This window comes from Pongo abelii, chromosome 13 (genome assembly GCF_028885655.2).
Source record: "Pongo abelii isolate AG06213 chromosome 13, NHGRI_mPonAbe1-v2.0_pri, whole genome shotgun sequence".
NCBI lineage: Eukaryota > Metazoa > Chordata > Mammalia > Primates > Hominidae > Pongo > Pongo abelii.
This window is the reverse complement of record NC_071998.2, coordinates 82397866-82422477: the sequence shown is the minus strand read 5'-3', so window position 1 is coordinate 82422477 and position 24612 is coordinate 82397866. Positions and strand designations below refer to the sequence as shown.

General features: G+C 44.7%; 1 protein-coding gene across 3 annotated transcripts in view; it reads right to left on the bottom strand.

Moving 5' to 3' along the window:
- The window catches only part of SHC3 (SHC adaptor protein 3), a 171776-nt gene extending 147718 nt beyond the window's left edge, over nucleotides 1–24058 (bottom strand). For 2 of the 3 annotated variants that reach the window (XM_054520189.2, XM_054520190.2), the window contains exon 1: nucleotides 21624–24058. In XM_054520189.2, coding sequence (XP_054376164.1) covers nucleotides 21624–22097 — 474 coding nt within the window. In that variant the 5' untranslated portion in view covers nucleotides 22098–24058. The remainder of the gene's footprint in view (nucleotides 1–21623) is intronic. The other variant, XM_009244608.4, reaches the window with a different exon arrangement.
- Nucleotides 24059–24612: the final 554 nt, after the last annotated feature.

The following is a 24612-nucleotide window of genomic DNA, read 5'->3' as shown; positions in this document are numbered from 1 at the left end:
TGTGGCCCAGGATGGCTTTGAATAGTGGTTACCCCTGGGAGGTTACTAACTGGTTGGAAGCCGTTCTGTTTCTTAAAACATTATGAAATTTTTTTGTGTGTGATTTTTCTTTTTTTTAGCTCATCAGCTATTATTAGTGTTAATGTATTTTATGTGTGGCCCAAGACAATTTTTCTTCTTCCAATGTGGCCCAGGGAAGCCAAAACATTGGACACCCTGACTTAGAGTTAAGTAAAGTTGTCCATGTGTCCACAGAGTCCCAGTACCCGTTGCTAAGAGTGAAGCCAACTCTGAGCCGGAATACATGTCAGTGCAGCCTAGCACACAGGCCCTGTGAGGAGGGGATGCCCCATGGTGTTTTGGGCATGGAAAGAGGGTTGGGTGTGAAAAGTGGTGCCCACCCACTTTCAGTTTTCCAACCTTCTTTTCCAGGCTTTTCTCAGCTTCCATACGTTACATCAGGCAAGAAATTAGCTATTCCCCTAATCATGTGTCTGTTTCCTCAGCTACTAAGACAACTCTCATTTAAATCTCTCCTCTCACAGAGAAAATTATATTAATATAAATGCCATATAGGTGTTCATCAAAAGACCTAGAACGCCTTTGTAAATGTGAGCTGGTGGCGTGTGTCATCAATCTTATGTACGACAAGGAAGCTGAGTCAGAGAGAGGAAGTATGACTGGGGTTTGGTTAAAAGTAAACCACTGTGCTTGATTTCATCTGAAAATCACAGCAATGCAATAGACCACATCTGCTATCCAAAGTCAAAGGAAAAGAGCAAAGGAATATTCCAAAAATACATATTGGTATTATGGCTAAAGCCATGTTCTAGCTGGTGGGTGAGGCAGATAAAACTAAGCAGCCATCTTCATTCCAGTGTACTTCCACTTCTATTCTCATTTTCACTCTGCCACTAAGCTGGCTGCTCGGTCTTAGAAAATTCGTTATCTACCCTTGAGCATTGCTTTTCTTCACCACACCCCACAAAAAAGACTGCTGGTCAGGATGACCCTGTGTGGCCTGCTGACCCCCTCTCTGTGCAGCTGAAGCCGGTGCCACCAGCCAGGTCCTCAGTGCTATTTCTGGTTCGATGGAGCCAGCCTTCTCTCAGCCTTGGGCCCCAGTCTCAATACAAGCCTCCATTTCACTGGAATGGACCACTTCTGAATGCTTGGCTTGCATTCTACCCGATGCCACATGCCCTTAATTCCTGGCGCCGGCTTCTCTCTCCTTGCTCTTACAGAACAACCATTCAGCCATCTCCAGTCTGGTGTGAATGACCAAGAAGAAGTTCAGTTGTCTCTGAAGCCTGGGCAAAAATGATGGTCTTGGGGGTCTCAGCTCCCTAGTCCATTGCTTCGCCATCCTTACAGGATGTGCGAGTGTCACCCAGACCTCACAGGACTGCTTCCAGCTCCATTTCATATGGAATGTCAGTAAGGTCCTGCTACCACCAGCCAATATGCTGGACTTGTTCTTGAGTGCCATTGAGCCCAAAAAGCCACCCTAAGTAGCCCATTGGAGAAGAAATACCAGCTGCTGACTCTGGCCTCAGCTCAGCCCCTGAACATGTATTTGGCAAATCATCATCTACTTGTTTCTCCAACTGGTCACATTCACAAGGACTTTCCTTGCCTTGAGTTTTTCCCTCCTAAATCCCTACTGATTGTCAACCCAGCTCTGATTAACTGACTTGGCACCTGAGGGTTCATCTGTTAAAACTGTCTCTAACACAAGAAATTCATGCCACCCCATCTACCTCTTTGCAGAAGAAAATTTTCCCTATTAAGCTTTTAAATTCCATCTTTTATCATCAATGGGACTGATTCTTACTGTCAACCAGGGTATTTTTGTGGTTTCTTCCAGCCTAAAACCCACGAATCTACACCCATAGCAAAAACATTTATGTTTCCAAGGCCTCCTAGCATTTGTGCCCTCATAGAGTGCCCTCCCCCACTGAATGGGGCTGACCCATGTGACCAATAAAATACTGTGAAGGTGACAGTGTGTGCTTCCCAAGGCTAGGTCATAAAATATATTACTGCCTTGATTGCTGCACACTCTGGGGGAAGCCATCCACAATGTCACATGGACACTCAAGAATCCCTATGGGAAAAATATGGAGCGGGCCATGTAGAAAGGAACTGAGCCCTCCTGCATATAGCCAGATACCACCTGCCAGTCCTAGGAGTTCACCATCCTGAAGTGGACCCTCCAGCCCCAGTCAAGCCTTCGGACAATTACAGTCCCAGCTGACATCTAATAACTTCACGGAAGACCCTGAACTGAAACTGAACTGAAACATCATAGATATGATTAAGTTAAGGATCCTTAAAACAGAGCAGGAACCCCTCTTAGGGGCCTGTGGGCCCCCAGAGACATAATTTTTTTAATCTTAGGTGCATTCAAAAAAATTCCGGGCACTTAACTAGTCCTAAAAAAGTAAATAAAAACTTAATAAACCACAACAACAAAAAAAAATAGCCAAACAAACTAAAGTCACAAGATGTTTGGTTGCCTGTAAAAACGAAAGACAACATCTTAAAATATGTCCCTGAGTTGTTTTCCAGAAACCTAGACCCCACCAAGTGGAGCCACTGGCACACAGATCTCAGATAAGGAGAAGCTGAGGACTCAACTCTGATTGCTATTCTTTGTTCTAAACTTCTTCCTGAGGGGCCTGGAGAAGGTCATGCCTATGAACCAGAGCTCACCTTCTTTTCTGCCGATCACACGTTCTTAGACAAAGTTTTGCCTCCTTAATCAATCACAAATCAGAAAATCTTAGAATCCACCTATGACCTGTGGGCCTCTGTCTTTTTAAGTCAAACCAATGTATAGCCTCCCTGTGTTGATTTATGACCTTGCCTATAACTTATGCCTCCCTGCCTCCATAAACCCTTACCTTTAAGCCATCTGGGAGGTCGGGTCTCAAGCGTAAGCAACCCAATTTTCCTTACTTGGCACCCTACAAGTAAGGGTTACACTTAAATACCCTCCCACTAACACCCTCCTTTCTCCCACTACAAACCTCAATAAATATTTGGCCCTACTGCACCGGGTGAGTGGACCCCAGTTCAGTTCAGTAACATCCTGAGACAGAGAGATCATTCTGGATTATCGGGTGGCCCATACATACAACCACAGGGTCGTTATAAGAGATAAGCAAACGAAAATCTGATCACAGATGAGAAAAAGACAACGTGATAATGGAAGCAGAGATTAATGTGGCCACAGGCCAAAGCGTTCTCACAGCTAGAAGCCTTAGAAGCTTCCAGAGACAAGATGCAGACTCTCCCCCGGAGCCTCCAGAACAAATGAGCCCTGCAGATACCCTGATTGTGGTCTTGTAAGTCTCAGGGCAGACCTCTGACTTCCAGAATTGTAAAATAAATTTCTGTTGTTTTAAGTCACTAAATTTGTGGTCATTTGTTAGACTGGCAACAAGAAACTAATATATTACCAAAATGTTTTTTAATTTTTGTCAATCTTCCTAAATTTAACAATTTTTTTTTATTCAAGATCTCTCTCTGTTGACCAGGATAGAGTGCAGTGGTGCAATCATAGCTCACTGCAACCCCCAACTCCCAAGTTCAAGTGCTCCTCCTGCCTCAGCCTCCTGAGTAGCTGGGACTACAGGCATCCTGCCACCACGCCAGGCTAATTAAAAAAAATTTTTTTTTTGCAGAAATAGGATCTGGCTATGTTGCCCAGGCTGGCCTCAAACTCCCAGCCTCAAGTGACCCTCCCACCTTGGCCTACCAAAGTGCGTGGGATATGCATAGGTGTGAGCCACCATGCCCAGGCTGGTGTATCAATTTTATCAATTTTTTTTTTTTCAAAAAATCTGATTGCGCTTTCATTGATTTTTTCAATTGATTTCCTATATTTAATTTTATTGATTTCTGCTTTTATCTTTGTTATTGCCTTCCTTCTGCTTGCTTTAACGCTTTTTTTTAGTTTCTTGAGGTAGAGAGTTGGATTATTGATTGAAGAACTTTTCTGTTTTCTAAGGTAAGCATTTGGTGCTATAAATTTTCCTCTTTGCACTGTTGCTATGTCCCATATATTTTGACATGCTGTGGCTTCACTTTCATTAAATTCTATGTATTTTTTTGTATTTCCTTTGAAGCTTCTCCTTTGTCTCATTAATTATTTGCAGCCATGTTGTTTAATTTCAAAGTTTGGAGATTTTCTTATTGTTTTTCTATTATCAATTATTAATTTAGTTCCATTTTAAATTGAATTTCATTGTGATCAGAGAACATGCTCTGTATGACTTTAATTCTTTTAAATTTGGTTAGATTTGTTTTACGACCTAAAACATGGTACATCTTGGTGAATGTTTCATGAACACTTGAAAAGAATGTTTGTTCTGCTGTGATTTTGTGGAAGGCTCTATGTAGGTCCATTAGATCCCGTTGGTTGACTATTTTGTTCAGCTTTTGTCCATCCTTGTTGATTTTCTGTCTAGTAGTTCCATCAATCACTAGTAGTATCAATTACTACATTATTCTGTCTAGTGGGCTGTTGAAGTCTCCAACTATAACTGTGGATATATACATGCTTTCTTGTGATTGCTTCTGTTACAAGGATGGGTTCATACACATGCTTTGTTTCACCACTCTGTTCTCACTCAACAATTCCTTGTAAAAATCTTTTCAAATCAACTGTAATAGGACTCTAGTTCACTTTTAGAAATGGCTACATAGTACTATTCCATAGTGTGAATGTACCAGAATTTACCCTACCACTCTATAGTGTGACATTTGCTTTGTTGGGTGGGCAAAATAATCCTCAGTGAAAATTCCACTGGCTTTCTCAATTACAAGCCTGAATTTTGATGACAGAGGCTGATAGTTGGAAACTCATAGTAGTTAAGTGGACCATAGCATATAGTAGGGGGTAGAAGGGCGCAGGGTAGACATGAGTCTGTATTGAGCCTTTTGAGAAAAGAATGTGTGACTTTGAAAACCATCAATAATTCTGCTTGTAGGTCATAATAAGCCATAAAGAAAGCTCTACCATCTTTTCTTTAAAAAAGAGTAGTGATATCTTAGACAAAGAATAAATTATCTCTTAGTCATGTAGGCACATGAACTAAAGACCCAATTATTCTTAGGATAGGACAAAACTCTATAGATAGAATATAGGCCAAATCTGGCCAACACAGTAACTCAACTTTATTCCTTACAATGAGCAGGGTGTCTTAAATTTAATTTACAAACCAGAATGTAAACAATAAGAGAATCTAGATATAGTGGGATCACAACTGTTGAGGAAGTGAGAAATGTTTGGCTTGGAGAAGAGAAGGCTAAGGAAAAACACCTCTTTAGCTACTTCAAGGACTGTCATCTGGTAAGGAAGGAGCTCCGTTCTGCCGGGCTTGAGAGGGCAAATGTCACCCAGATGGAGGGAGGTTGTATTAGTCAGTGTTCTCTAGAGGGACAGAACTAATGGAATAGATACATATATATAAAGGGGAGTTTATTAAGTATTAACTCGCATGATCACAAGGTCCCACAATAGGCCGCCTGCAAGCTGAGGAGCAAGGAGAGCCAGTCCAAGTGCCAAAACTGAAGAACTTGGAGTTGGATGTTCGTGGGCAGGAAACATCCAGCATGGGAGAAAGATGTAGGCTTGGAGGCCAAGCCAGTCTAGCCTTTTCACGTTTTTCTGCCTGCTTTATATTCTAGCCATGCTGGCAGCTGATTAGATGGTGCCCACCCAGATTAAGGTCTGCCTTTCCCAGCCCACTGACTCAAATGTTCATCTCCTTGGGCAACACCCTTGCAGACACACCCAGGATCAATACTTTGCATCTTTCAATCCAATTAAGTTAACACTCAGTATTAACCATCACAGAGGTGGAGTGCAAGACTCAATGGCCAGCAACACACTGGTCACTTCATTTAATAGGGAAATCCCGGCCATGGGAGGACTTCACACAGACCCTGCTTCCCAAGGATTTTAATCCTGATTGAGTGCATTCCAACTCTAAGGGGCTACAGCCCATGTTACAGACAAATGACAGCTGATATGTAGTGTCAGGTGTCCCTGACTACAGGCATCCTTCAGTGGCACATCTTCCCCATCCCCTTGGCAAACACTGTGCACCCTCCCACCTCCAAAGAGCTTCTCACTCTGATTTTCCTGCTGTGAACACCCTCCACTCCTCCACCTACCCAGATCTGGATAGTCCTTCCAGACCCAGAATAAATCCCACCTCCTTGGCGAGGCATTTTCTGATAACCCCAGCCCACCACTGATCTCTTATCACATAATTAACACCTTTTTAGAACATAGATTTTTTTTTCCCGTTCAACTGAATTAAAAGTTCCTTTTAGGCAATCACCCTGCACCTCTTTAACAACCTACAATACCTTCCACAGAACAAGACGTGTAATTGAGCTTTCAAAAAATACTTGTTGATCCATTCATTTCCCCCTTTCTTTTTCATAAATCCATGTAACTTTAATTACAGGTGGGGGCAAGTGAAAGTGTTAAGGAGTTTAGCTTTCTGTTTGGAAATGTGCTGGTAAAATTTGGCTATACAATGTTTTAACTTAATAGTGATCTCTCATGGCTGTCATTAAAGTTGAGTCTCTCACAGAAACCTTTCTGTAATTAGCTGTCAAGAGAAAGGACAGGAGAACACAGAATTCAAGGGTCTGCTAACAATGCTTTCCAACTACCAAACAGCCTTTAAAGATTTTGGGTGGGCTGTGGCACCCATAGTTCATGGAAGGAACAATTACCAAGGAATTTACTAATAGAACAGAGTTCAAAATGTGCCTCCATGGAATTATGTTCTTAATCCCCAGCAGTACACAAATAGGCTCCAGGTCGCCTTCTGGACCAGTCGCTGTTGATCAGGCACATCCCCCAGTGCCCTGCAGCCGCTCCCATTCCTCTGTTGTCCGTCGCATATTAAGTATTCAACACAGGCTCCTGCTCTAGGGAAGCCTTGGGAGAGGCTGGCTAACAGAGTTTGGATCCGGTCCCCACCCAAATCTCATGTTGAAATATAATCCCCATGTTGGAGGTGGGGCCTCCTGGGACCCCATAGGATCATGGGAGCAGGTTTCTCATGAATGGTTTAGCACCACCCGCTTCATGCATCCCCACCGTGCTGTTCTCGCGATAGTAAGTGAATTCTCGTGAAATCTGGTCATTTAAAAGTGTAGGCGCCTTCCTTCTCTCTCTCTTACTCTCGCTTCTGCCATGTGCCTTCTCCGTGCTTCACATTCTGCTGTGAAGTCTCCCCAGAAGCTTAGCAGATGTCAACATCATGCTTTCTGTACAGCCTGCAGAGCCAGTTAAACCTCTTTTGTTTATAAATTACCCAGTCTTGAGTATTTCTTCACAGGAATGCAAGAATGGGCTAATACATCGCTGAACACCTGTCCCACAGTCCATGGCCTTACATCATGTCCTTGTCAGCTCAGGCTGCCATAACAAATATACCACAGACTGGGTGGCTTAAACTACAAACATTTATTTTTCATTCTGGAGTCTGGACATCCTAGATCAAAGTATTGTCAGATTCAGTGTCTGGTGAGGGCTCACTCACTGGTTGCAGAAGACTGTCTTCTTGCTGCATTCTTACATGGTAGAAAGAGGTCAAGCAAGCTCTCTGGGACCTTTTTTATAAGGGCACTAATCCCATTCATGAGAGCTCCACCCTTATGACCTAATCACCTCCCAAAGGCCTCACCTCCTAACACCATCGAATTAGGGGTTAGGATTTCAACAGATGAATTCTGGGAGGACACAGACACTCAGTTCATAACACATCACATATCAAAATTCATGGTCTGATGCCACACACATGTAAGTCCACCTAGATTATGGTTTCCCTGAGAGTGGGGACCATTCATCCAATTCATCTTGGATTCTCAGGGGCTCCAGCATTGGTCATCTGATAAGAGTCTCACTTCGTATGGATTGACTTGAAGGCTACAGAGCTCTGGAGACCCTGAACAGAGGGCACCAGCTGCCTGAATGGGACAGGCAGGACAGAACTGTTTGCTTATGTGAGCTGAGTCTTGAAGGCCAAAGAGCATTATTTTAGGCCAAGATGAGAAGGAGAGAAGGGCCCAGAGGGGAAGAGTTTGAGCTAAGCCCAAAAGTGCAACTGGTTTGGGAGAAAACAAGTTTCTCCATATGGTTGGAGTATCGGGGGGTAGGGGCACAGGAGATGAGGCTCCAGAAGTAAGATGAAGCCAAACTGAAAGTTTTTACACTCATAATAAGGAATTTGGATTGAATTCTGTAAGCAAGGCAAGCAAGCAGGAGAGAGCTTTTAATTGGGCAGATAAGATGACAGGCATGTATTTTAGAAAGATAAATAATTCACCACATTTACAGAAAAAGGTGAAAAATGCATATTTATCTTACTAGATGCTGAAAAAAACCTGATATAATTCAGCAACCATTTCAGATTTCTAAAAAACTAGGATCATAGGAAAATTTTCTTAACTTGTAAAAATGTATATAATAGTAAATGTTGTTGGTATTTGAACACAGAAGAGCTCACTTTGTAGCCAGGAGCAAGAAAGTAGCCTTCACCAATAGAATTGATAACTGTACTCAAAACCCCAGCCAAGGCAATAAGAGAAGGAAAGGAATAAACTTAGTATACACACAGTGAAAAATATCTCTCCAAGTAGAAAGATGAATATAGAAGAATAATCACTATTTAACAATTAGAAACTACCTAACAATAGGGAACTGTTGGAAAAAATTTTAGTTCACCTATAATTTGATTGCCAAGTGAATGCCAAAAAAAGAGACAGAATTATAGGTACTAATATTGAAAGATCTCCAAAGCATATAAAGTTAGAAGAGCAAGTCACAGATCAATATATGTAGAATGTTTTGTGTTGTGTAAAAGAAAAGAAGAAAAGATGAAAGAAAGAAAAGAGAAAGACGTGTGTGTGTGTGTGTGTGTGTGTGTGTTTTCACACACCCTGGAAACATAAGTAGCAGATCATTGTTGGGGATTATCTCTGAGAAGAATAAAATTAGTAAGTGTCAGGAAGAGAGCTGAGAGGAAACTTTCACTTTTCACCTCAAACATTTATGTATTGTTTGAAACATTTCAGAAAGGCTGTATCATTTTTTTCTCTAATTTAATAAGAAAAGTCTTTCCCAAAGCAATTTTCTGGCAAGATCAGTAGTTTATTGCAATCATCAAGGCAAAAAAAAAAAAAAAAAAAAAAAAAAATGGTGAGGGCATGAATCAGAATAAAAGGAAGGGAAAAGAAGAAAAACTTGAAACCCTTTAGAGGTGTAAATGAGAGGTTGGTGACTGAACAGATGTAAGAGGCTCAGAAAAAGGAAGTGTTCAGGGATGACTTGGGGGGTCTCAGATTTGGGGAGAGGATGAACAGTGCAGTGACACATGAACAAGAAACAGATGCCAGAGGGAAAAATTGTGAATTTATTTTGAGACATGCTACACTTAAGAGGCCTCCAAAATGGTAGATTGGTAGGTTGCAACACCAATTAGCGACACAGACCTGGGTAGATGTTTCAGTAGCCTTGAGCCCGTGACGCTTGTCTCAGCTTCCATCATCACTCCTAATTGTCTTCTAATTGCCTCTACTTTCATTCTTACTTTTCCGATGGTTTCTCCACACAGAAGATAGAATAATCTTTTGGAAAATTGCCAGTGGCTTCCCACCACACTTGCCAAAGTCCAGTGAGCTGTAGGTCTGACCCCACACCCCGTCTGGTTCCACACACTCCAGCCACGCAGGCGCACTCTGCTTCTGTCGCCTCCTGGAGATGGGCCCACACACTCATACACTGACACCTACACACACATGTCCCACCCACCTGCCAGATAATCCCACCCATTATTTGGGCTCCATTTCAGTATCATCTCCTGGGAGAAGCCATCCTTGATTTCCACGTCACCACAACTAGTGTGGCCCCTGGTATTTTCTCTCCTCCGTCTCCCCAACTGGCACTGAAGGAGCAGGAAGCAAAAAATTCACCACTCTATCCCCAATCCTAGCACAGGCCTAGCACAGAATAGGGGTTCAATAGATATCCGTTGAATGAAACAATTGATCTAAAAATTGATGAAGGAATAGACTAGTGAATGGGTGGATGGGGAGGGCAAGACTGGAAAAAATCCAGAAACAAAAATGGGAAGACAAGAGGACTGCACAAGAACCAAAGGAGAAAACACTTCAAGGCCGAGACTGGGAGTCCTCCATGGAGAGGCTGTGAGCCAGCAGCATCGGGGTCTGCGGGGAGGGAGGTCAGGCTGCAAAAGAATCAAAAAGGGGTTTAGATTTCATACGAGGGGGCACTGATGAACCTTTTCCAGATCACTATCCATGGACCGGGAGAAGCCGATCACTGCATGTTGATGTGAATAAGAAGAGAGGAAGTGAATGGGAAGGAAAGGATGCACAAGGGAAGAGAGAGGGCTTCAAGTGGAGGCAGGATGCAGGGAAGGCTGATTTAGCAGGGAACAGACCTCAGGAGTGTGTCCCTTTCCCTGTAATTATAAGACAAGCGAAGGTAGTAAGTACTAAAAACGCAGCACCTCCTAATGATTGTATTACACTTTGCTGTTGTCTGCACCTTGAGGTTGAATCCACTGTACTGTGTGGTGTAGACTCTACCAGCTGAGCTACTGCACTCCTCTTCCCGTCTCCCAGTGGCAGCAGGGCAGTGGCTCTTCACAGCACAAAAGCTGGCAAAACTTCAAATCATGACTTTTTGTCCTGAGAGCCAGATGTTAAGTGTTGGCCAGCATACCCCTGCCCTGGGGGTCCAGCAGGAGGGAGGGAGGGAGGGCAATGAGGTAAGACAGGGGTTGTGGTCAACACCCAGACATCAGAATTCTCCCCTCTGGCTGTTATTTGTGAGTCTTATTTTCTCCTCTCACCTGAGTTAATAAGCCATTCTGCAAATGAGGTTCTCATCTATTACAGGAGTTGCTACTGCCAGTGAAAAAAGTCACAGCTCAGTTCTCTAGATAGTGCAGCCATCACCTTCTTACAAATAACAATCATTTAAAAAGCAGTTTCTCTATCCCAGAGACCAGAGGAGACCCTGGAGAACTCAGCCCAAGGAAGGGGAGAGGTGGGCTGACCAAGCAAGGGGTACCATGATCCCATCAGTCATATGGACGTGGAAAGTCAGAGGATGAAAGGAGGCTTCTCAGCATGTGGGAAGCAGGAGGGACTCAGGGGCACCTGCCAGGCCCTAGGCCCTCCCAGCTCACCCACCTGACCGTGACCTTCTGTTCTCAGCCCAACTTCCCAAAAGAGGTACCACTCTGCCTAGTTCCATTTTCTGAGAGTACTTATTTGCTATTTGTTCTTTAATTTGGTCAAACCCAAATAGAAACATGCACCAGTATACTTTTTAGAACTTCCATGACAGCAAATCTTAAATTGAGAACATAACATCTATAAATTATTATTATGTTATTATTGTTTGCAAATTAGGGGGAAAAACCCCATGGCTTTTCCATTTTACTGGTGAAACACCTTGATACAGAAGCGTGTTTCCCCTCCTGGGTGCCTCTGCCTCTGGCTGTGACTCAAAAGCATCAATGTAAGGTGGCTACATGTCCTGCTGCTGGGCTTGCCCCCACCTCAAGGGACCATATCAGGTGTGATTCCAGGGGCAGGTGGCCACCCGGGCCCCCACACCCTGAGCCAGCTTGCGAACCACAGCCATGGGCCCTTGCCACTTAGCCCCATAAAGACCTACCTACAGCTCTCCTTGTGGGCAGAGTCAGAGTTTATCCATCTTATAGCTCAGACCCCTACTCTAGCATCCATCTATAGTAAACCCTAAACAAAGGTTTGAGGAATTTTTAAATGTTTCTCTATTTGGGTCGGGCACAGTGGCTCACGCCTGTAATCCCAGCACTTTGGGAGGCTGAGGCAGGTAGATCACCTGAGGTCGGGAGTTCGAGACCAGCCAGACCAACATGGAGAAAATCTGTCTCTACTAAAAATACAAAATTAGCTGAGTGTGGTGACACATGCCTGTAATCCCAGCTATTCAGGAGGCTGAGGCAGGAGAATTGCTTGAACCTGGGAGGCGGAGGTTGCTGTGAGCCGAGATTGCACCATTGTACTCCAGCCTGGGCAACAAGAGCAAAACTCCGTCTCAAAAAAAAAAAAAAAGTTTCTCTGTTTGATGCCCACAGGAATAATAATAAAATCTGAGACTCTTTCAGGCAAGTTTATTTGATCATTCCTTATACCATATTTCCATATTTTTAGGAAATAGAAATCCCTACAAGTGGTTCAGTTCAGCTAGTGGCCACTCTAGAAAATACTTCTAGAGTTTATGTATATTTCGGGGGTGAACTGTATATGTCCACTTGACTGAGCCATGAGATGCCCAGATATTTGGTTAAACATTATTCTGGTGTGTCTGTGAGAGATTTTTCCTTTTTGATAAAATTAACATTTGAATCAGTAGTAAACTGAATAAACAGATGGCCTTCCCCAATTTGTGTGGCCCTTGTCTAATCAGTTGAGGGCCTGAATAAAACAAAAAGCCTGACCCGTCCCCTGGATAAGAGAGAATTCCTCTTGTTGGGCTGTCTTCAAGCTGGGACACTATTTTTTCCCGCCTTCAGATCAAACCGAAACATTGGCTTTTCCTGGGTCTCAAGCAGGACAGCATCAGAACTGGAACTGACACCATAAGCTTTCCTGGGTCTGGCCCACCCTGCAGATCTTGGGACTTGCCTGCCTCCAAAATTATGCAAGCCAATTCCTTATAATAAATCTCTTTTATTATAAGAAACTCTTGGTTCTGTTTCTATGAAGAACCCTGACTAATACTATTAAAAACAACTTGGGAGAACTTCTACCCATTTCCAGAAGGCTCCTCTGATGCTGGAAGAGGCCCTGCCGGACACTGAGCAGAGGAGGTTGGGAGGTGTGACTCCCACCTCCCCACCTGAGGGCTAGGAGGCCTGCCCCTCCTCACAGCTCACAGTGCTTCTCAGGGACCACAGAGTCAAATCCAGGACGTCTGAGCACATACGGGACCCTGAACCACTTGGCCATATTTGGTATCACTGTTAAGCCCAAGGCTGCAACTTATTAGTCAAGAACATGGTGTGCTCTCCAAGCACTGAGGCGGAGGCACCACCCAGACCTGCACAATTCTAGAGCTCCACTGACACATTTGTAAGTTCATTCCTGAAGGACAGTCACCACGTGCCAACCTGAGGCCCTCATTCCCACTGCGTGAGGAGTGCCTTCAAGTCTAGAAGGAATTTGGACATCCAGGCCACTGCTTGACCCACACCAGGGCAAAGACAGGCCCACACAAGTCCACAGAGGAGCAACAGGCAAAACCTGGAAGTCTGGAAACCGCTCCTAAATAGTGCAAGGCGGGGGTGGGGTGCAGATGGCACTGAGCTGATGGCTGTTGAAGTTGGGTGGCAAGCCATGTGTCCCTGGGGCCTCATTTTACCATTCTCTCTATTTTGTTGTGTTTATATGTTTCCTATGATGATGTATGTTTTAAAATCCTCATAATAGATGTTTAAATTTCATAAAAGGGTGGTTTACAAGGCATGTTACAAGGTTGGCAGGCGACCTTGCAAGACAGGCAGGGCTGCAAGCAGAGGAGGTGGAGATCAGTGTGAGGTGGGTTAGGCTCCCTCACCCCTCCTGCCAGGTCAGGGATGGGCAGGACAAATGGGCTCAAGGCTCTCTTTCTCCTGCTGCCAGTTTTTAGGGGCCTTTCCTGCTAAGTGGGTTGTGGAGGCCTTTTCCTTGGGAAGATCCGAGGCATCCAAACCAAGACTCAAGAGGGAGAGGCAGCAAGGAGGGATGCGCTAAACCCTGGGTGGTGAGGGGGGTCCTGTTTGGGATTCGACATGGTACAGGACAGGGGCACATCCAGGAACTAAACCATGTGCCTGGCATGGGCCAACCTGTATTTTTGCCAGCCTGAAGCATAGCTCATGCAGTCAAAATCAGCAGGGAGGGCCCACCACGGCCAGAAGAGACACCTGCACTATTCACTTTAATCCTAGAAAGATGCATATGCAGGCCTGGCACAGTGGCTCATGCCTGTAATCCCAGGACTTTGGGAGGCTGAGGCAGACAGATCACTTGAGGCCAGGAGTTCAAGACCAGTCTGGGCAGCATAGAGAAGCCCCATCTCTACAAAAAGTAAAACAATTAGCCAAGCATGGTGGTGTGTGCCTGTGTTCCAGCTATTCGGGAGGCTAAGGTGGGAGGATTGCTTGAGCCTGGGAGGTCGAGGCTACAGTGAGCCATGATCATGCCACTGGATTCCAGTCTGGGCGACAGAGTGAGACTCCATCTCAGAAATAAACAAATGCATATGCTAGGGAATAATGGAATACAGTTGGCCCTCCAAATTCATGAAAATATTTTTTAAATACATGATAAAAATAACAATACAAAAATAAAAAATAACACAAATCGAACAATGCAGTATAACAAATATTTGTGTAGCATTTACATTATAATAGATATTAGTAATCTAGAGATATTACATTTATAGTATACGGTATATGGAAGATGTGCATAAGTTATTTGCAAATACTGCACCAGTTTATATCAGGGACTTGAACATGCTCGAATTTTGGTATCCATGGGGTTCCTGGAACCAATCCCCCTCAGATCTCAAGGGATGATTGTACACAAACCCCTCATAATTCACTTACATTTTGTCCATCTTCCGGAGGGACAATAAGTCATTGTGAAGGGCTGTGTCTTCCAGGCAAAGAACATTCAAAACAACTAGGTTTTCATCATTTTATCTTAAGAAATAAAAGCCTTCTGTGACTCCTGCTTTGGTAAACTGTAAGAGGCCCAGAGTATACAGTACCTCAGCTAAATACCACCTTAGGGGTAAATTCCTTGTCAACAGAGCTAGAACCATATTTTGATTTTTTTTTTAAAAAAAAAACAGAAAGTTTCTATTTGGGCAGGTGGCAGTGGAAATTTTTAATGTTTGCAAAGCAAAAAGCACTATTGTCAGTAGATTGCCAAGCAATTATATTTAATGGAATTTGAGAAAATGAAGTTTGTCAGAATGACCTCAGAGTAGAGAGCACTTCTGATGTGAGGCTGGGTGAAGGCCAAGTTCCAGAATTTGAAGGGTTCATACGAGTTTAAATTCTTGAAATTTGATGGGCTCTTTGCTTCTTTTTCTGCCTATTCAATAGACGAAAGTGAGCAAAGCCTCTTTTGAGGGGTTCTCCACTTTGGGGAAACCATGCATTTCAGATGATATCCAAGGATGGCTTCAAGTCTGAAGTAAGCAGCATTATAACAATGAGCTCTTTGAACATTTTTTTTCTTGGTTTTGAGGAGCTTCAGATATCCAGACAGCTGCTGGAGAATCAGGCACCTGGAAGCTCCAATGGACGGGATAAGGCACCTGCTCGAGCTGTCTCCTCGACTTCCCTTTTCTGCAGCTTCTTCCAGCATCCAGGCTTCACTGCAGATCCTCACAGGCACCTGGGCTCATGGCTAGAAACCCAAATCTTCACTTGATGGCAGTGGTATTTGCCAGACCAGCTGAGGTGCAAAGCAAGGCATTTCTGAACCCAGAATCCATAGATCATAGAATCCATGGATCTAACTAAACTGCTGCCACCTGCCTCAAAAAGAGACCCCAGCCAGAGGTGCCATCCAGAGCTGAGAAGATGCTCGCCAGCCAAGAAGAGCAGTGCCTCTTCCAGTCATGTCAGGTGGTACAGGAGGGTGGAGGTATATCCGGCACCTTCTCACCAACTCTCCTTACAAAGACAAAGAAGACCAGCATGGCCTGTAACCATGGAAACATGGCCTTTGGCCACTGGTATCTCACTGGGGGTCAAGTGGTCCAAACAGGGATGCCTAATCCCTCTCACCCCAGTATAACTGGTGCCACTCTGCTTATTTATAACCAAGACTGCTCTGCAACTCTGAAGTGGCCACTCAAGGAAAATTCACCAATTCTAGCACTGGGAGACATGGACTAATGACTCCCAGTGGACCCTCAGTGGATCCTTGTCACACTGTTGTTGTTTTGGTTGGGAGGCGAGAGGCAAAATCACAGTGGGGTCAAAATGTTTTGTTTTGTTTTTTAACTCAACAGAAAATGAGTAATCATGAACTTATAAGACCAAAACCAACTTATAAGGCATATTGTGCAGCTGCACATCCCCACACCCCATCACACACACACAGACACAGACACACACACACACAAAGACACAGACACACACACACACAGACACACACACATACACACACGATGGTCAACATCCACCCACTCAGTAGGCTGTTCCTATGCTCACTGCCTTCCACCTTAAAGATACTATTTTTCCAGCACATATTGTAGAACTCTTATGATAAATTGCCAAATTGTTTTCTTGTCCTTTACCCAGGAAACACACATAACTGGTCATTTCTTTCCATTGCATCTGAAACCATTTTATTTATGAATTAAATAATTCACTAACTCTATTGCCCTTGGGTATTTTCATTCAACATGATGGCTCCTCCTTGTTGCTTTCCTCTGAGCCCCACCATGGACTTGGGTCCTTGTACTGCAGGGTCTGGCCCTGGCCCCAGTGATCCAGCAGGTGTCCACCAGGTGAGCACACTCCTGATACTGCAGTATGCTTCCCTGGGCCCATCTCTTCCAATTACATTAGATGCTGGTGCAAAAAACGATACAGATGCCACCATTTCTGCCTTGGCCAGGCCCTCAACCCATAGAGACCAACCCCAGCACAACCCGGCCTTCAACTTGCTGCAGCCAGGGACAGCCAGGTCCAGAGAGGTAAGCTGACTGCTCTAGCCCCACACTAAGGCGGTGGTGGAGCTGCAGCCCAGGTGTCCTGCCTTTCACCAGTCCAGGACCTTCACCAGGCCAGGTGTCTGCTCTAATGTCCCCTACCCTAAGCCAGGCACTGCAGGCCAGCAGCACCGGCACATCCTGCAGGGCCAGCCTGTTGGCTGGAAAGCCAGTCTTGCAAGTGGGTTCACGTGTTTGCTGCCCAGGCTTTCTGTTCCTCAAAACTACGACATATACTCAAAGGTAAGACACCGTGCGGACGCAGAGGAGCAGCCATCTGTTCTTTATAGGACGGAAGTTTTGTCGTAGCTTATCTTTTTCTTAAACATGAATATAAAAGAAATGACTGAGATAATTGAGTATTTCTAGAAATATGACATTTCCTATTTTCTAACAAGAAAGAAAACAGCCCCCATCCAAAGTCATCACAAGTCATCTACCTGTGGGCTGTGGGGTGTGTGTGTTGTGTGTGTGTGCAGTGTCTGTATGGTCGTGTGTGGGTGCATGGTGTGTATGTGCATATGTGTGTGTATATGTGAGGCGTGTGTGTGGTTTGTGTGTATGTGTGTGGTGTGTGTGTGCCTTTAACACATCTATGCTTGTGTCACATAAAAAGAGACAGCTCACTATCCAGATCAAATTAATAACTTTATCTATTAATGTCAAAAGAAATTCTTAAACTATTTTTCAAACCATTTAGATATTTACATGTAAGCCATCCATTCATAAGGTTTTGAAACAATTTTGAGAAAAAAAATCAACTTTTAAAGTTCAACTCCACATCAAAATCAATTTTTCAGTCTAAAGGTAAAATGAAATTCTACAATATTATAGTAGAATTGATATAGTTATTTTAATATAGTTAAAATAACTTTTGTATGATCTTTGCTCACAGTTACCAAAAGAATACAGCTCTGAGAAAATGAAAATTTAAGATATTTTTATACACTTTGTCAAGTGAAAAAAAATTAAGAATAAATTTTTGAGTAAATGTAATTTATGAAGACCACCAATAAAAGGCAGTAGAGCATTTACAAATAAAGCAAATGATTTATACCACCCCAAATATCATCAGATGCACAAACGGGAGAAATAAAATAATTTTTAAAGAGTCCTTGTGAAAACAGAGCTTTGTTCCAAAAGGGAAGCATATCAGGAAGGGTCCAGTGTATCAGGAAATAATGCAGTACTTTTCTGATCGTTAAATCTCCTATAAATAGCTCGCCATTTTCACTGTCAGTAAACGTACAACACTCCACAAGCTGAAACCTATATAACTTCGCTGGAGCCTTCACAGGTGTTTATGAATGGCGTAATCTGCTGGCTCACTGAATGCTGACACTGTTGGAATAGCTCTGAGCAGTGGGCACCTAAAACCATTGCTTTTACATTGGGCCTCCTGATTCTTGCCCTTGGCACTTGGGTCATTTCTAAATATGGTCACTTCTTATCCTTTTGAAGTCTGTGCTGTGATGTGCTCTAAGGAGCCCGTCTTTTGGGGACCACGCTGGGGCCAAAGGCAAACCCGGTGCAGCCCACACAGCATTGCTTCCTGCTGTTTCAGAGCTGAATGTCAAGGCTGTGCTTGTCTTCAGATGGCCCACTGGCTCTTTAAAAACTGAACCCCTGCCTCCTGTCCCCTGCACTGTTCATATTCCTTCCTACAGTTTCCCCACTGTGGATCTGAGACAGAGAAGGTGGAGGACCAGGATATTGCCTTTTGAACCTGCTAAAGACCAGCAGCCTCCTTGAGTGACTGGGGTCCTACCCAGCTTTGACTTTAGGATAAGATAATTTAAAGGTGGGCAGCACCGTAATCAATACTCATTTGTATTTCTTTTAGGTCCAAATATCAAATACTTTTAAAATGGAAATTTAATGAAAATAGTCATTGTTCTTTGCTGTTGGATTTTTCTTTTCTATCAAGAGCATAGTTTCTTGTTCTTTCTTTTACGTCACCAAAAGAAAAAAGGAAATGTCAAGATACTTAGGGGAGTAAAAAAGGTGCTGCCAATGAGGCCCAGCTGAAAAGAATATAAACCTCCAGGCAGAGTAAGCTGCAGCCTTTCTGTGTGCATAGCCCCATTCGGTTATTTAGCAGCAAACTCAATGATGGACCAATTAGACATGCTTTGAGCTTTGAATTCTACTGTTGCTCAGGAACTTCCTCCATGTTTAAATTTTAAGTCCTTCATTAATTCACATTCTAAGCTGTTGCTCAAATAGTTTAATGTTTCCTAGATGATCAAAATTCACCAGACTTCTGTATTTTACAGTCCCTGTTCTCAGATTAAGTTGAAATATTTTTGAATTATAAGTCATATGTGCAATATCCTAATATCACCTGTAAGTAGGTATTTCTTTGAGAGGGGAAAATCTATAATACAGTATATAAATTTTCCAGGAAACTGGAAAACATTTGGGGGCTTTATTTTTAATTTAGAAAAAAATTACATCAAAGAGAATAATGCATCCTTTCCCAAACCCTAAACCTTTAGATTTTACTATTGGTATCTAGTCATATGATAAAGACGGCCCATTTCTATCTACCAGAAATCTTTTAAAGTAAGGATACCGGTAGAACTATTCAAAAATTCTAAATAATGCCAAATTAAGATTGTTTTCAGTTTAATAATTTTTCAATAAAATAAGTTCGAGGTTTTAAACTCAACATGGGCAATGCGGGAATTTGCACATGTGCGCCAACAGAGGGCCATGTGATAATTTGAATCAAACATGCACACACACTTTAGCATCTGGTTTTCTTTCTGCGTGATTTCAAACTTCTCCAGGACAGCAGAGGACAATGCCTGCGTTTATGTTCACATCACAGCACCATTCATGGCTGCTAATGAACAAGGAACCAAAACATGGATGGTACAGAGCCCTAATTAGTCATGCCATGCACCCCTCAACCCATCACTGCAACCCCTTAAATTTGAGGCAACACAAAGTAACCCAAAGACACAGACAAGCTCTGTGCAGATCCAGCCCTTTGACTATGAATACTACTGCTGATGCTGCCAGTAAGTCACAAACCTTACAGCAACAGATTGTCGACGCAGAGCCGTCTTATTTTCGTACATTCATCATTATTTTGCCACATTTGACCTTTCAAACTGGATGCTGGCCTTCCTTCTTTAAAAAGCAAAAGCAAAGTTCTAAGCAAAGTGATTAACACAAAAATTTAAAGTCATAAGTTTGAGAATTCTCCCTCAATTTGAAAACTACTCTGTTTAATACGACAGGTAGAAAAAGCTTTGCTAAGGTCTATTTGTCTATTTGAAATGCAGGCTTTTTAAAACAGCAATTATGCTAACACCCCAGAAGTAAACACAACCTCAAAGCTGTCAGGGATTTTTGGTTTGGTTTGTTTTTTTCTTTTTGTTTTGGCCCCTGGTTATATAATTTAAATAAGCAAAACAAGAAGAATATTCAGTACCTCTTAAAATAAACTCAACCAAATATGCATATATTATGCTCATCTATACCCCTTTGGTAAAATATAATAATCCATACTTAGAAGCTAAAATGAAGGTTAAATTAAAAAGCAGACTGAGAAGGTGAAGAAGCCCTCTTTTAACAACAATGGCCACATTCATCTGTAAGTACTTTTTATATAGTTAAAGGCAATCCACAAAGTTAAGTATTTCTGTTAATATTTTGGTTCCGAAATTACCAGATACTGCATTTTACCTGAGGATGTGTTCTATTTAATTTTTACACTGGAGTCTGCAGCCAATATTTACCGAACAGACATCCTGGGGGTTTCTCGGTGTTATTGAGGACACCGTGGGAATAGAGTTTGTGTCTCATTTCTTTCTCAATACAAAGCCATGCCTTGGAGTGGCAGGATTGAAATACTGCAACTTCCATCCTTAACCCTGTCTGCTCGGCTGTGGAGGCTGTTAAAGCTCTGAGCTGCCCAACCGACAGAAGGAAATAACCGCGTGGCAGATTACTTGAACTGTGCTGAGCATTTTTCCTTAAATATCATAACATGCTTGCATAAGGGTGGAATTTTATTGACTACATCGTGATTTTATCATCTTTGTGTTGGAGGAAAAAACTCCTTTCCAGCCTGTGGCTCCAAGCGCAGCGCCCTAGTTCCCTTTTAGCACATTTAAATGGAAGACTACAGTCACCGGAAAAATAGTCCCAGAATTCTCATTCCGCTGCTGTAAACCAGAACCTTTCCTTAGGGAATGAAAGACAAACCCCAAGAAAACCTGGCCTGGGTGAGAAAGTAAAGCCCGTCGAAGAGAAAGCAGCACAGCATTTGGCCTGCTCTGCAAGGAGCTGGGAATTCTTGCTGTGGGGGGCAACAAGATACCCACCCTCCCGCCGGGGAAGACACAGCAGGAGTAGGGCCGCCACTCCGTGCATCTCTCCTCCCGGGGGCTGCCCAGGTCTCCCCAGCGCGTTTCCTAGATAGTAGGCAGGCCGGACCCCCGCTGCCCAGGGTTGGGCGCCCATGACACTGGCCAGACGTCTGGTAAGCCAGGTGGCAAAGGCGTGCCAAAAAAGTGGAGCCTAGGGAAAACCGGGACGGAGCAGGTCACCCGAGTGGTAAACCTTTTCCCAATGGATGCGGGGAAAGCGCATTTGTAGTTCCCTCCTCACCGCTGTCAAGCGAGCTGATTGCTAAGGAGTGCGCATTTGCTTGCCTCTAACGTGACAGTCGCGGGTGAGCCCCGCACCCCGGGCTTCAGGGAATGAAGGCGTCTGCCCCGAACTGGCCTCCACCCTGGCCCCAGAATCCCCAATCCCCAGGGCGGCCCGCGCCCGCACCCACCTTGACCACGTAGGTGACTCCGGGCCCCAGCACCTGGTCGCTGGCGTGCGGCCCTCCCCGAGGGGGCCTGGGCAACGGCTCGTCGCCGGGCCGGCCCTTCCTGGCGGCGCTCATGGCCGGGGCGCGGGGCGCCGAGGGCGCGCTGCCGTCCGGGGCAGCCAGGCTGGGCGCGCTGCAGCTGCCAGAGAGCCGCGCGCCCGCCCGCTCCCGGGCGGCCGACGACAGGCCGCGGAGGCCCGAGCTGGAGAGTTTCAGGTGGGACACCTTGTGGAGCAGGTGGCCCAGGCTGCCGGGCCCATCGTCGGGCGCCTTGCGCAGCGCCTCGCCGGACACCAAGTAGGGAGCCGCCGCCGGGGTCGCGCGCGCCGCCGAAACCTTGCCTCCGCCGCCGCTCACCGACAGGCTGTGGAGAAGGTCATCGACCGATGTCACCGAGTCATTCCTGAAGCGGTTGTACTTGGTGCGTGGAAGCATGCCCCTCCGTGGGCTCGCTGCATCCGCCCGGGCGCTGCTGGTGCCGGCCCCGGCGCGGGCTGCCGCGCATAGCAGGCGAGCCACTGTCCCCGGAGCGGGACGGAGAGTGGGGGCCCCGGGACAGCCTTCTGGAGAGCGAGAGCAGAGCAAGAGGATGGTGCCCTCTCACCATTAAAAGCCAGCACAGCAGCGGCCGCGCAGCCCCGGCCCGGGAGACCGCTGCTTGGGGTTGCACGTTTGCTTTGCAAAAGTCATAGTTGCCTCTGATGGAGCGCCCAGCTGCTTGGGGCTGCTCACAGCAAAAGCATGACTCACTCTGAGAGGAGACCCTTCTCAACAAAGGCTCGGTGAGCACTGCAAATCACTTCCTGTAGCAGAAAAAAAAAAAAAAAAAGGAAAAAAAGAAGAAAAAAACGACATCCACCCGCTGACAGAACACTAGAGCCAATCAATTCTCAAATTTCCTTTTTCTACCTTCCCAGATATTTCCTTCCAACCTTTGATTTTTCACCTTCCCATCCCCCGCAATCTGCATTTGTGCCAAAGGTAAATCCAATCCAGTTCCTTCAAATCGTCAAATGAACTTTCTGAAACCCATTATTCTGTTAGGTTTTGCTCGTCCCTGCTCAGCCCATCTGTGTGAGCCTGTAAAAGTGTCTAACAGCGATGCGTTAAAATGTGACGAAGGCTTTTTAAGAATCAGATCTTCAGCGAATCCTGATGAATCTTGACTTGGAAGGCAGCAGGAATTTTTAAATAGAAAAAAACAAAAAGGATATTCACCCCCAGGTGAACGTAAAATACCAATTTCCTGGGTTTTGCTTTCTCTTTTCAAATTAACAGAGCAGCGATGACAAGTGTCTTTGTGGCAATGCAGTTCCTCAAAAAAAAAAAAATCTGCATATGAACTTCTGCACAGTGCCAATCAAGGGGTCTTCCCTGCTCATTTATAGCAGTCTTTCTCAGCCAGGGTTAAGTTGAATATCCACTTCCAAAAAAGAAGAAGAGTGCTTCTTTCACGAGTGGCAACAGGCTCCAGAAATCCATTCCAAAAAAGGGGCCGCATTTGAAGCTTTATTCCTACTGAATGTGTTTAAGCTCTGGAAAAACGCCTAAGAAATGCTACAAATACATTTCAATGTTCCTTCAGTTGCTGCTTGCAATCCTGCAGTCAGGAAGGAAAAAAATGCAGCTGTTCTTATTGCACATCAAATCCACAGGGGGGAAAATATGCCTTCTTTTCAGGAGTCAGGCTCGGGCTTGCAAGTAAAATGCACAGGCCTTCTTCCTCTCAGTTAGGAGAGCAAGGCTTTCGCTGTCCCCAGAGGTCTGCCCGAGACTGAAGCCCTCTGACTCTTGACCTCAGTGGGCTCTGCCAGGCTTCCTCATGCATTAGGATCACCTGCTCCACAGTGAAACACTCACTATCAAAGTTTCCCCGCAACTTCTGAGCAAGCGAATAAATTCAGCTCTAGCACACTCTCAGGTCACCCTGAGTCCTCTCACGCCCATGACCGAACATGTGGGGCACGTGAGGTCCTGAGTCTTGAACCCTGCTCTACGGAGCAGAATTTAATGAGCGCCACTCATGGCGGGCGAGCGGGTGAGGCCAACCCCTAGGACGCAAGAGCGCAGAGGAGCCGCGGCGTCCCCGGTACAGGAAACGCGTCCCCACAGCTCGCCTCCTGTGCCGCAGCCCTAGCAGAACAGCCACACGGCACTCATTTGTTCCCTTTCCCTAGCTTGCATAGCAACAGCAATTGCACACCCCATAGATGATTTTGATGGTTATCAGAGTCCTCCCCAGATCTGTAGCGAAACAGCCCTATCATTCCCAAAGCGAGATCTTCATTAGATGCAGACAAAAACAGCAAAATGTGAATGAAATGCTGTTTGTGTGAATGAAAAGGCTAGCGAGCGAGCCAGCGTTTCTGTGAATGAAGCAGGGCCTTGCAGCCGGTGCCAGGCAATCCCCTGGGCTCCAGCGGCCTCAGCCAATGAGCGGCCGCCCCGATGACTCATTCAACAAAGGCTTGCTCAATAGTGGAAGATTCCATTTCAATCAAAGGCGGGATCTTTTATCCAACGGCAGTGTGGGAAAAAAAAAAGAAAAAGAAAAAAAAAAAACACCCAGCCGGATTAGAAAGATACCGGGAGGAAGAGGCCAGCTGCTATGGAGAGGAAAAGCTAGTTTTACAAGGGAATTCAAGATCCCTTGGTCAGGTCTAAGTGTGAAGAGGGTCTCTCTTGGAGGTGAGCTGTGCCCCTAAACTTTCATTCAGCCGTTCATTTACATCAAGGAGCAACCATGAATGTGCCAGTCGTTCAGCTTTTATTATGAATGTACATTGAATGCACGTTCAAAACCTAGGTTCCTAGCCCTTGATTCTTTTTTTGTGAAAGGCATGTAGAACACCTCTACACGTTCTGAGGCTCCAGGAAGGAAAAAAAATCCAAAGCTACGTACTTAACCTTTAGCCAACAGGAGACTTTTATTTCTTTTATTATGAGGCCA